We start from the raw sequence: 14,016 nt of genomic DNA, 5'->3' as shown, positions 1-14,016 counted from the left end.
ATTGTACACCTGTATTTTTACAGAATAGAGCACACAAATATGCATACGTACGCCGATCAGGCATCACATTATGACCTTTCTATCAGAACCAGCATTACATTTTTTAGCAATTTGAGCTACAGTGGCTCGTGCTTTGGATTGGTCCACATGGGCCAGCCTTTGCTCCCCACATGCATCAGTCAGCCTTGGCTGCCCATGACCTTGTCACTGGTTCACCACTGTTCCTTCCTTGGACCGCTTATGATAGATACTGACCACTGCAGACTGGGAACACCCCACAAGAGCTGCAGTTGTGGAGATGCTCTGACCCGGTCTAGCCATCACAGTTTGTCTCTTTTCAAACTCTCTTAGATCCTTACTCTCGCTCATTTTTTGTTTGTAAAACATCGACTTTGAGGACAAAATGTTCACCTGTCCCCTAATATAGCCCATGCGCTAACAGGTGCCATGATAAAAAGATAGTAAGAACTATTCACGTCACCTGTCAGTGGTTATAATGTTATGCCTGATCGGTGTATGCACAGGTTGTGTAAACAGGCCATGGTCTTATCAGCCGTTTTTGCTGATAAACTCTAAACAAGCTTCTTTGTGTGTTCATGTTTCTGGTGTCAGCCTCTTTAATTTCCTCGCTGCTCGTTTCCACTGTATCCATGATACATGATACAGATACTGTAAGGAGACAAAAGATGCACTGCATCGTATTTCTTTTCGTGTTGGAGCTTGGGGGGAAATTAGGCTGAGTAATTGAGTATAAAATATGAGCACCATGTGAAATTTCCCAAATGGGTGATTCCAGGTGCCAGCTGGGATAATTTACTGTAAATTAATATACAAAAGAGAAAAAAAAAGAACTGACTCCAAGTGATCTACTGAACAGTAAGTAATCATTTTTGCATAATTATCACCTCCAGCAGCCTTTACATTAAAATGAGTTGAGTCATGGATTTTCCAATTGAAAGCAGAAATAGCCATTTAGATACTTCAGGTGGTTATTGTAGGTAATTTGGTAACACCTGTGATAACAGTGATGCATTGTAACAGCAAGTAGTGATAAAAAACATCATATGAAAATGCAGTAAGATAGAAAATTAAGTGCTATAGCATTACGCCACCATTGGTTTAAATTAGAAACAAGCACAAATATGCAACAGGTGTAAGTGCATACCTGTGCAATATGACTTAAATGTCAAATTATTCAAAACTGTAATAGCTTCATATTTCAGACGTATGCAGTAGTACCTATGATTTCCAGTGTTCTTGGTCTATCTGCATGTCTGTATTTGGGCTCCTCGGGGAAAGTAATTTCTACTAAATGAAAAATCTGAACAAGACACTTCAAAAAATGGAGAAGGATACAGACAGAACAGTGACAAAATAAGAATAGGTCACAATCCAGCTGTAATCCAGTAATCAGGAGGTACAAAATGAGTACAGTGCAGTTTATCACAGAACAACATGTGTGGCTCTGCTTTTAAAATGATGTCAGAGATGGTGCACCTCATGAGCAGTCAAGCCCCATAAAACTCTGGGAAAGTGCTTCAGTCTTGGCACAGGAGAATTTTGTGAAAGTATGCGTGTAAATGTGAAGATGTAAAAGTCTTAGTATTGGAAGCACAGTCTTTTAGTCTATTCAGATCAATGTACATTTCTTCAGCTTTCTCCAGCGTGTTTGGTGTGAACTTCCAGGATTGACACAGTAAATGCTTAAGAGGTGGGAGTGTGATAATGTAATGGCTATTTACATTTATAGGCAGCACCACAGGAGCCTGTGGATATACCAAAATAGGGACTGACTGACTCCCACAGTCTCCAGAAACCTGACAGGAGGGGAATATTCCAGCTTGTTACCAATTCAAAGCATGTGGCTAAAATCAAATTATGGCTGGGCCATGTTGACCGACTGGAAGTTGGTCAACATACTTGGCCTGGCCACAACCATTTGGGGTTATTTTTAAGAGAAAAGTTGCACAGTAGGAAAAAATGCTTTTGTGTGTGTTACTCATGGGCTCCATGCTGAGGAGGATTGAATCCATCATTAACACTCTCTGTGCCAATGACAAAATATTCCAGCAATCAGTGTTTTTACATTGTGGATCAGTGTTAAAAGTCGAACTTTCTGCTTTTTATTTTGATATAGAGTGCATGCACAGGCTCATCAATCTAAACTGTAACCCTGCTCACTCAGTTGAAAAGTAACATGATTAGTGGAAGGTGAAACAATTGTGGTTCATTTGACATTGTTATTTCTATATTCCTGTTTACTGTATGAAATCATGAGACAGAGGAACAGGTTAACATGTTAATGTGAAGACATACACACGCTGCCCGTACCTCATGTATGGTAACGTCGTTCCTCTCAGGATGTTTTTGCACTGGAAGCTGACTGTGCAGACCAGTTCACTTCATTTATCTTTTGATATGAAGCCCTGCTTTACATGTGCATCTCATGCCTGAGCTGATGTCTTTCTGCTTGAAAGTAGACAGCTGGCAAATGTACTGTGACATTTCATTTTTAAACCTTTCACAAACAACGGGCTGTTTGACATTCAATTAATACCATTTCTTGGCATTTCAACAGCATATGCGCTCTTCAGTTGAACTGATCGTTTTTTTATTTGAAATGTTTCACAGTGCAGAAGAGTATTATTTATCTAAAGACCGTAAATATTTAGTCGGTTTTTCTGGATTGACTTTTCATTTCACTGGTGTAAACTTTCCCGGTAAACATCTTGACATTAAATAACCGTTGGCTGACCGTCTCTCCTCAATATTTAGTCTTGGTGGGAAAAGGCAGCGCCGGCCTGTGAGATATAAGTTTGCCTTCAACATCGTCTGGAGCAAGAGAGTCAGGAAGAAATTAATCCACAGAAACAACAAGATCAGTGGAAGAAAGCCAAATAAAAAATATTTGAGGCCATGAGCATGACAGGGGCCCAGTCCTCAGCCCTCAACAGATGACACACTGACATGTTTGCAACACAAGTCTATAATCTTGACATCAGGAGTCATGGGTGTGGTTCACTGTGCAAGAATTGAGACAGAACTGACATTTGGATATGTAAAGATCCTTCTCAAGGCTCTAGTAATACTAGTCTGTGTACACGGAGAGACCTTTGTGTGGACATCTGGTCCTTAGCAAAATTAGCTTTGTACTGAAAATTGATTTTGTATTAAAAAATAAAATAAAATAAAAAAGAAATCAGATTTCTTTGTAAAAAGACAGCTTAGGTGTACCACTATAGTACATGCACTTTGCAGTGTTTTGCCATCATACTGCCACCAGTTTTTACCCCGGAGATAACATTGCTGTCTCAACCATGTTTACTGGGTTTCTGATGAGACTGCCTGCAGTCTGTCTGCCTCCATTTCTTTCCATCACACAGCAGTCGCTCTCTTGTCTGTTTGCATGTGTGTTTTTTACTGTCAAGCACACCCTTGCACACCTATAATAACACCACGATTTCTTGCGTAGCCTTCCATAGCAGTTTGTCACAGTTTCTCTCTCTCCAAACCTCCTTGTCATTTTCCGCCTGTCACATTGTTCTTCTCTGTCATATCCACTTTGTTTTGCTGCGATTGCATCAAATCTTCCTGTTACCTTGGAAGTTACTGACTCATACAAAAGTCTGAAGGTCTGAGATGTCTTGAATCGAGCAGACTTGTTACAATGCAGTCTTTGTGTGTCATGTGTGTCTTCTACCACTGCATTTCATGCTGCAGAGTTAAAGAACGTGTGTAGCAGTGCAAGGTGCTTTGGATCCTGGATTTCTTCCAGTCACCTGTTGCATTAAAAATAATCTCATGTTGTGCAAAAGGCATGCTCTCTATATATACCACTGTTAAAAAAGAAAATGTAAAACTTGACAGGACACCAACTGCAAACCCCATATAGTACTTGTATTGTGCATTATTTTTAATCCAATGACATTTCATCGCTGTGAGGCTTTCTCAGATTAAGCTCTGTGACATGTTTAAATGCCTACACTGTAAAATCTAATTAGTTCCCAGAACTCAAAAAAATTATGGAAACTCGTTGCCTCAAAAAAATTGAGTAAAGCTTAGCTAAAAATGACTAAGTTAGGATAACTTATTTATTTTGAGTATTCTGTACAAGCTCATTTGTTCCCAGAACTCAAAAAGATTGGATCAAGTTTACATCAGATGACCAAGTTAGGGCAACTTACTCATTTTGAGTACACTGTACAGCCTTTTTTTAGTTCCCAGAACTCAAAAAAATTATGGAAACTCGTTGCCTCAAAAAAAATAAGTAAAGCTTACTTAAGATGACTGTTAGGACAACTTAGACATTGCAAGTCTGCAGTATTAACAATAACTTGATATTTCTGACTGTACAATACTAATTGTTTACCTAACAAACATTTCAAGTTCAACTAAATGAAAAAAAACAATTTGTGGTAACCTGAATATGATTAAAAATAATTAACAACACTTTTTGTAATGATGTTAAAATCAGCCCAACTTTTATTTTCAAACACAACAAAGTATAACAGCCAACATACTGGACATGTTCTGCTGAACAACAAACAATTATATTGCCATCGCTGTTATAATCTTACAATGAAACAAAGTCTCAGATGTAATTATTCTGAAAATAAGTTTAGGCCTACCACAAGTTTGTTTTGTACTTACATTACTTATATAATCAAAATAAAATATTTGTTGTTCTGTCACAAGTGCAGTCTCTAATTTAAACAACACATTTGTTTTCCATTCCAACACATGAGCTGGAATGTTGTATTATTTTAAGGATGGCTTGTTTCCAGTCCAGGCATTACTGCCTGAATGACTGTCATGGATCAAGGTGATCCAAATGTAGGTGCAGAAGAAAGTCTTTAACTTCCCTTAAGTACAGTGGCAGTGGTTGATGGTTGGAGATGCAATGAGCTTGAACTTGCAGGCGACCATCTTCACTGACCACACCATCTGTGACGGAGGACTCATCTCTCCTGGTGTCCTGCAAGCAAACAATCATATTTTAACTTAATTGCTTTCTTAAAACATGTTTTTTCTGCTTCTGGTATAAAACAGACTCCAATTTAGACAATCTCAGGCTCCCTCCCCACCGGAGAGGTGACATTCAATGTCCCAATTGTCAGTCTGGATAGCTGTGACCACCACCCAACACACAATAATGTCATCAAAGCATCATTTTAAAAAGGGCTATGCAAACATGGCCAATAACTTTCATTCTAATGTTGTGCAAAATGATTTTGGGTACAAAACAAATTTTGCTGTTAGAAAACTTGCAGACTTCACTATATACAGTTTAGACCCTCTAAACTAAGTTTGGGGATGTGATCTTTCAAGAAATGCAGACCAAACTGTTGTTGTTTGTTTACTTACACAGCATGTCTTGTAGAATTAACTGGAGTCACAGCAACAGCATCGTGCAGTCATATCTCAAGTCTAATAACAGAAGACAGGAAAAGATCAGTAAAGAAACAACTTCCCCAAACCAAAGCACAAATAAAACAATAAGTATAACAGGCTGATCTAAAGTATGATTAAAGTTCAGCCTGATTAATATAAATGTCACTGACAGTTGCTAATATATTGGAAAACCAAAACACTTACCACTGAGTTGATGTCTTTCTGTCCAACAACAGGAGTGCTGGTCCCGATCGGCCTCAAAGACAGTAAGAAGCAAGCAGAGGGAGAAAAAACAGAACATTGATTTGATCCTTAATGGCTGTGCAATCATCGTAACATAGAGTTTGCTTATGTTGTTAAATAAAGGCTAGATTTGACATTAATAGATGCCACAGATGTTCAAAAGCTGCCACAAAGCATGAAAAAAATGGACGTCTCTGAAAACGTCCGAGCATTTTTGCAAATATGTGATGTCTTGATAAATCGAGCAGATATTTGAAATTTACACAGCTACATTCTCGCCTGAAAATATCTTAAACGTTTATTTTGTGACCCAGAAAAAGTAACAAGTTTTTTAGCTGCGCCCTCTGACAAACATAGCCGACAAATGCGATCCTCCTTTTCCCCCAGACTACCCTTTCTGGGTCACAAAATAACCTTTTAAGATATTTTCAGGCGAGAATGTAGCTATGTAATGCTCAAATATCTACTTAATTTATCAAAATATCACATATTTGCAAAAGTGCTTCCACGCTTTCGGAGAGCTCTGTTATCCCCCCCACCCCTAACGGCTGCACCTCCCGAAGAATTTTGTCTGGGCTCTTTTCTCACTTATTTATTTCAAACAATCAACAGAAAATTTCACCGACATAGTTTTATGTAAGGTTTTAAGACTGTGGTGTTAATTTTAAGTAAGATGAGCCCAGCGGCAGCAGCAACGCTTAGGCTAACACTAACTAGCTAGCAAGATTATAAACCTGGTGCTAAACTAAGAGAAGCCACAAAATCAGTTTGAATAAGAGTAAACATTTACTCACCAAGTCAGTAAAGATCCACAGCAATGACAACAATAATATCTCCAGGTTTGCTCAATATATTCCATAACAAATGCTGGCGCCATGAACATGCGGACTGATCCGGGAGGGAGGGGGACGGTAGTCACGTGGCATTTTCAAAACACATCTTTCATCCTTCCGCACTGAGAAGCAAAACTTCCAGCTTACTTAGTTTTTCTAAGTTAAGACAACTCAAATAAATGGAGTTTATCAGCGTTTTTGCATAAAAAGTACTGGTAACTTATTTAAATCGAGCTCTAATAACAAATTGATAAAAAATGAGTTCAGCCTATTTAATATTTTTAATTAAACACAATATTACATTTTACAGTGTAGAGCTAGACAGCATAAATAATCCTGTGGAAAGAGTTCCTGTGGAAAAATGTACAAGGACTTATTTGTTTCCTCCGTTTTACTGTTTGCGAGCATCAAAATGCCAGAAATGATTTAACTTTGCATTTGAACTGGAGAATTTGAGCTCTGCTGGTAGGTTCTATAATCTTGCTTGTAGTCCATCAGCATTGTGTTAAGGGGATTAGCTCCTTGGTTTTGTTTAGGCCTGTGGTTGTTTAGAGTAGCTCTGAGTAGAGCCAGTGGGAGGCATGAGGGTTTTAATAAGGCTGGTTATAAGCCATGCTGTTCCAGCAGCAAAAACTGTGTGAGAGACAAGTGGGTCTCTGGTTCCCATGAGAGAAAAGACAGAGTAAAGAGAAATAATGAGAAGGGGTGAGAAAAGTCTTTTTTCGTATTATTTAAGTATTTCGGCTTCATGTATGAAATAATCCGAGCTCTAATTCATTATGCAAAAGATTCATCATGCAATTGTAATGAGCCACACCAGGATACAGCTTAGAGTTCATTTGCAGCTGCTCCAGCTTTCAAGACATCAAGTGAAAAACCTCCAATTCTAAACATCATTAATTCAACATACAGATTCAACATACAGAACTGCAACAGACTCCTGTGGACTGATGGGACCAAAGTGGAGATGTTTGGCCATAGTGCACAGCACCATTTTTGGCAAAAAAATTAAACTAGCGTTTGTGTGCAAGCAACTAATACCAACTGTCAAGAATGGTGGTGGAGGGTGGATGATTTGGGCCTGTTGTGCAGCTACAGTACCTTGCAGTCACTGAATTGACTATGAGCTCCTCCCTACCAAAGTATTCTAGTGAGCCCATCTGTCTGATCGGACAGATAGCCCAAACTGGGCCATACAACAGATCTGCACAGAGTCCTGTGAAAACTCCAAGCTCAAAGTTGTATATCGTATGTGTGTCTTCTCAGACATACACTATACACCTATAGCTTGAATGGTTGGTGTAGTTGTACGAGCGTAAAGTGCAAATTCCAGATTTCATCTAATCCAATTATCCAAAGTGCATTCTGATAGGACACGTGACTAACATTTGATATTTTGAAACTCCTATTATTATTCTTCTGTAGCGAGAACTCGTCCACTCAGGTAAAGGTAAGGTTTGTATTTCACAAAGAGTAAAATGTCAAAATGCCACAGTCTTCTGAACTATTTGCAAGTAATTGATTCAAGCGAACTCCTCCTGACTCTTCCCAGAAGACATTTAGCAAAGTGAAATAGTCTGCTTTGCAAAGCTGACCCAACACACCACTGAGGCCTGAATATTTCTGAAAATGACTTTTCCTGAGATTCCAGTTGTTGAATGAATAGAAACATATGTTAAAATTCAGTTAAATTCTTACATCTCTTACTGTTAGCTGTCAGCAGACAGTAGCTACACAGATGAAGCACCATTAAGCTAAAACTTACTGAAGGATGAGAAAGACGGAGAAAGCTGGGAGAGAGATGAAGAAAATGCTAAGATCCTACAGACATAGGAAGCATTTGAAAAGCAAAGACAGCAAATTACAAAGAGGGCGTGTATCCTATTGTTCACCATGCAGTTGTCTTTACGGTGAACTTAGACTAGCCCCAATAATCCCCTGCTGCCCCTTGGCATCTGTGTTACACAATATTATCCTCATACAAAGATGGTCATTCACACACATGCTTGTTTTACGTTCCGAGGAAGATGTAGCCCGAAGCGATGGCTTTCTCCAAAAAAAAAAGAGGAAAAGAGCTGTTAGTGAAATTTGCTAATGAAGCCTGATGAACATCTTCTTCTATTATACTCCTCTGCATCCACCCCTCAGCTTGCCTCACACTTTCAGTCCCTTTCCTCCTGTTTCACTTGGTTCCTTTTTTCCCTCCCTCTGAATACATTTGGGCTAATTGTCTGCTGCTGATTGAAGCTTTCACAGCCTTCTCAGTGCTGCTGCTGCTGCTGCTTAGAGGGGAAAAAAAACGCTTGAGCATTTCGGTGCCGCTCCGCTGCTTAATATGCACCGATAGCAGAGGCAAAACCTTTTAAGAGAAACTTGTCTGACAGGAGAAGACTAGACTGTTAATTAGCAAAAGATATCCCTTTCTGAGTAAACAGGAACTAATAGCCTCATGTCACAAAGTACCTTTAATGTTTGAAATATAAAATTGTCTATTTGCGTGTTATTTTTTTAAGAAGAAGAAGAAGAAAATGATGCTTTGTTATATTTAGGGAGGCGTTGAGCAAGGCACTGAGTCTCTACATGCTTGAAGAACAGCATGTTGGTGTACGATTCTGAAAACATGTTGCACATCACTGACAGTGTGCAGGGATGCAGTAGAAATACTTGTCAACTGTGTAACTTCTAGAGCTAATGAATCTTTTCTCTCTATGTTATCCTTGTGATGGACATGTGCAGTGTGTACCTTATCTCTTGCTCATTGTCAGTTAGAACAGGCTTCAACTTGTCTCCCGCTTCGATTGGATAAGCAGCAAGAAAAGAAACAGATGAAAATGGATGAGCAGTGATGGTTCACTTTTTGTTTTACTGGACTCCTCTGATTCTGTTTTGAGTTGAAGAGGAAGGGATTGGTTGAGGCAGGCATGCAAGCAGATGGACGATAGCTGTTATCTCTGAAAACACAGCCTGCCCAGTCTTTTTCTGCCATTCTTTATCTGCCATTTTTTCCCAATGTCCGGCTTCACAATTCTTCCCTGCACACACGTACACAAACACACTGATGCACGTCCAGTCAAGTAATTGATGCACAGATGCGTGAATTAAATCCTACTGTTAGTAGGTTTCTTTTCAATTACATGCTTTTCCATCCATGAACAATTCTACTTTAACCCCATTTTAAGTGGTCAGTGCAGGAGTTTATCAGGAAATCTAGGAAGTACGGTTCTGCCGAAAAAACGGGATAAAAGTCTGTGTTTGTGAAGAGCTAAACTATTTTTTTTTCTGTTTTTTCCTCTCAGGGCTCTGGTATTTATTGCCCATGGAGCTGGGGAACATTGTGGCCCATATGATGAGATGGCACAGAAACTGAAAGAGCTCTCCTTGCTGGTATTTGCACACGACCACGGTGAGTGACAAACACGTAAATCACAGTGCTGTTTTGCATCCATGCATTTACACTTATGGCTGCCTTCATTTTTTAGTTTGCACGCAAAGCAACTGGCACAGAAAATCCATCACTAAGGAGAACTAAGGCTATCAGGGAGAATGAATTAGTTTTCATTTTCCCCTGCTGTTCCACGGCACTGCCTCTCTGTATTATTGTTTTAATGCTGTGTCGAGGAAAACCTCACATTCAAGGCTGGCTGTAATAATGAAACTTGTGACTTGTAGTTTAGAAACAATCCAACTGACCTCTTGGCAAAAGAAAAGAGCCCAGACAAGAATGAGACAAGACACGGCATGCTTTAGGCTTTGGGTTTCGGTTTAAAGAAACAACATCTCTGTTAAAGATCACCCTTAATAGCACTCTCGAAATCTTTTCATTAAGGAAACTATGAAACTCTTGCAATAGATAGAACTGCACAGGCTTCAAATTCCCATGTTTACATCCGCGGAAGGGCCGCTGTTAATGGAGTTAAAAGATGTTAAACGCTTTCTATTCAATCCAAAATCATGAAGACTTTCCATAATTGTTCATCAGCTGAAAAGGCTGATTGAGTGGATTCATTAAAGTTTAAAAACTGGCTTATTGTGGTACTAAACTGTGATCTTTTTGAGTAATATGTGGACTGTGAAATGACACACAGAAACTGGCTATGGTGGTGCTTTAAATTACACTGTAACCACCAATATTCTGAAATTTACCTGCTAAACATTATGCGCCTAAATGCGCCTAATTACTGTGGGTTTGGGTTTACTGAGGTCAGTAAATCTTTGCTATAGACTGAGACATCTCCACATATACTTAGGTGCACAAGTCAGAAAAAGAACTTTCTGAATATTCATAGTATTTACTGTGGACTGACTCACTTAGTGACTTAGTGGGAAGTGAAAGCTTTTGGGATTTCCCTGACAAACACCTTTGAACATTTACAGCACATTTCCCCCCTTGTTTGACACGATCAGTTGACAGACATTTGACTACAGTGAGCACTTTGGTTGTATTTCCTTAAAAAAAAAAAAAAAAAAAGGAATGAACCCAGGCACACTTTGGGCCATTTCTTCCTCTTTGGCATTGCTCCCAGTGTAGATACTTATATTTGAAGTCATAGTTATTTCACGCAAAGGCATCAGAAATCCATGCCAGCACCAATAAAGTAAGAGATAAGCTCAGAGGAATGCAATGCAGATGGATCGGTCAATCTGGGAGCAGTTCTCAAATGGAACTGACTTCACCTTAAAAGCACTCGATATAGTTTATAAAGCATAATCTAGTCACTACATGCTCGGCGTGTTCACTTAAAAAAGAAAATGTAAAATTCTTTCAAATGAAAGGTTTGGATAGAAAGAGAAGGACACAGAGTGTTAGCTTTTTAGTCGATAGTAATTAGGTAATGGCTTGTTAGTCAGTAGTAATTAGATAAAGGGAAATGTCTGTCCCGATGCCTCCATCAACAAAGAACGATGTGCTCGTAGGCTAAATACAGCAGGGACGTTGGAATCCATGTGACTGTGCAGCAGTTGCCGTTGAACAGCAGTCTGTGCACTCAATAAAACTCTATAATAACAACAAAAAGAGTGAGAATGAGAAGCCAAAAAAGTCTCAGCGGCAGAAATGTGAAAATATTTACAGAGGTGAAGATCCTAATAAAGAGCTGACAGATAATAAACTGGAGTGAATGATAAGGACGGCTGAGGCTGCTCGCAGAGGAGCCGTTTGTTCAGTGTCTCGCAGTAAAATGTCACACTGTTAAATGGAAAATACTGAACTGGAACAAGTCCCTGCAGACTCCAGTTTTTCATCTATTTCTTCCACATTTACACACACGCACATCGCCTTGGGCAGCTCTTGATAGAGTTCGGAGATGAGATCTTTCACTCTTTCTCCTTTTTTCTGTCTCTTGTGTTTTCTTTCTAATTATAGGCCGGTAAGGTTTTCATTCATTCACACCCTGCATTGACTGGTGTTTTTTTTATCTTTTTTCTATCTAGAACAGGCTGCATCTTTTTTACCAGCTGACATTATTTACAGATCAAGCTGCAGATGGCTGTTGTTTCTTTGAAAGTTACTGATTTACAGAATGTAAAAGCAAAATGCAAACACCAAAGATCAGGTAGCTAGCAAATATTAATAATAACCTTTGTAGTTCTTATTATCTTTATATGCTTTATTACTAGTGAGTGCCGATTTTAACCACATTCCTGATCTTGATCTTAGATCCCTGAGAGCGTGAGATCTGTTGATCTGCCATGCTCTGGGGGCTGTAACGCTTACTGGAAATCGTTTATGTAAGGGGTATCTCTGAAATGCTCTTCACGGCTTTTTGACTTTGCATCTCATAATGCAAATGCAGATACTATGATGGGCTACTAAAAAGGACCTGCCTCTCTCCTACATGAAAAGCTCAGTCATAACCTGACTCGTTCACTGCATGAATCACAGGTTAGAACTTAAAGTCCACGATGCTGTAAACCATATTACTGAGGCAACAAGTCATTTTCAGATACTTATTGACTGGTTATGGCCACAGAGAGTCCAAAAGCCTGCTGTGTTTCTCAGTAAATGTGTGAGAGTTTGTCTCCTTCCCTGTCTGGAAATTTGCAGAGATGTGGGTAAAGAGAGAAGTGACACACCAGAGGTGGATCCCTCCACAGGAAAAAAAAAGTCATTGAAGCAAAGCAGTTTTCCATTTGTCTATACTTTGGTAAACAGGGGAAAGAAATTCCCAGATTCCCTGAGCTCGACAAAAGTTATGAAGTTCTGAATCTATTTAGGTAGCGTTCATAATTATTCTATAAATGCCGTGCTGACATTCATTATTTTCACCCTCCTCTGATTCATAACTGTTTCTAAAATCTTTGTGTGTAGCATGCACATGTGTTCAAAGCAGAAAGGATGAGGAAATAGGACTTTTTTGGTGGTGGTGGTGGTGGTGGTGGGGGGGGGAGGTTTCTTTTTACCTGATGCAGCTGTTTTAATGAAATGGTTTGTTGGATCTGAATGTTCTCATGGTCTTATCATAACCATCAGTTGTGTAAAAGGTTAGGTGTATGTGGGGTTATGTGTGTTTTCCAGTAATACCTGTTATTACCTGTACTAACAGAAGATATGGATTTAATGGGGTGAGAAGCCATTGAAAGAATAGAGCGGTGGTGGTTTACTGTGCATTGCTCTCAAGTTTGCACCACTCCATCACTGAAGCTGTGATTGGACATTGATTTGCACACAGTGATGATTGCTTTCGTATTGATGGACAGGAAAGCACTGAGGGTGAAGACGGGCTCTTGTACAACCCGTTTTCCAAAGAAGCTGGAATGATGAAAAACAAAAGGACAAAAAGACAAACTATCAGATGTTGAAAAAAGGAAATATTATTCTTTTTAGAAAAATTGGGTGACACGTCTGGACTTCTTGCAGGCCACTTTAGCACCTGGATTTTTCTTTTTTTTACTATGAACCCGTGATGTGGTTTGGCATTGTCTTACTAAATAAATAAACAAACCCTTTCCTGGAAAAGATGTTTTCTATATTTCAGAGCTTGGATATATTGTATGTGTCTTGACATTCATGATAAGAGAGCAGCTGAGCTGTCAGGTGACCACCACCTGGTGGTGAGTTGGATCTTGTGGTGCAGAAGGATGCTGAGTAAGCCTGGCGTGCCAAAACGTTTAGTTTGAGGATGTGCTGGGAGCACACAGCAGAGGCCCCTATCACAGAGATATTCAACTCCCACCATCAGCAGAGATTCCACAGCATCCTGAGGGAGTCTGTGGACATTGAGCCTGAATAGATCCACACCTCAGATGAGCTACAGCTGTGAGGTGGCATGTGTTTGCAGTGGTGGCCATTTCCGAATGAGATGCTGGACCCCAGCCATCAAGCTGAAAGAAAGAGTCTTGTCTTCCGTGGTTGGTTGGAATTCGTAGAAGGCTGGAAGGTACCTGCAACTTAAGCCAAGCGTGGCTTGTGTTAAGGCGAAAACTAAGTTGAGGGAGGAGATTGAATATGATTTTCAGTCAGCCAAAGCGGAATCTGGTAAACTGTCCAACTACTCAAGAGGGTGGAGCTGCTGACCTGAAATGAAGACACTGTCGGGAAGTGGCGTTCTAG

General features: G+C 39.6%; 1 protein-coding gene across 1 annotated transcript in view; it reads left to right on the top strand.

Moving 5' to 3' along the window:
- Positions 1 to 14,016, top strand: part of mgll (monoglyceride lipase) — a 41,908-nt gene that overhangs the window by 6,692 nt on the left and 21,200 nt on the right. The window contains exon 3 of the mRNA XM_031745370.2: positions 9,764 to 9,870. Within this exon, the coding sequence (XP_031601230.1) occupies positions 9,764 to 9,870 (107 nt within the window). The remainder of the gene's footprint in view (positions 1 to 9,763; positions 9,871 to 14,016) is intronic.

Source organism: Oreochromis aureus, linkage group 20, assembly GCF_013358895.1.
Source record: "Oreochromis aureus strain Israel breed Guangdong linkage group 20, ZZ_aureus, whole genome shotgun sequence".
NCBI classification, from domain to species: Eukaryota; Metazoa; Chordata; class Actinopteri; order Cichliformes; family Cichlidae; genus Oreochromis; species Oreochromis aureus.
Note: the sequence above shows the minus strand (reverse complement) of the source record. Positions and strands in the feature narration are given on the sequence as shown.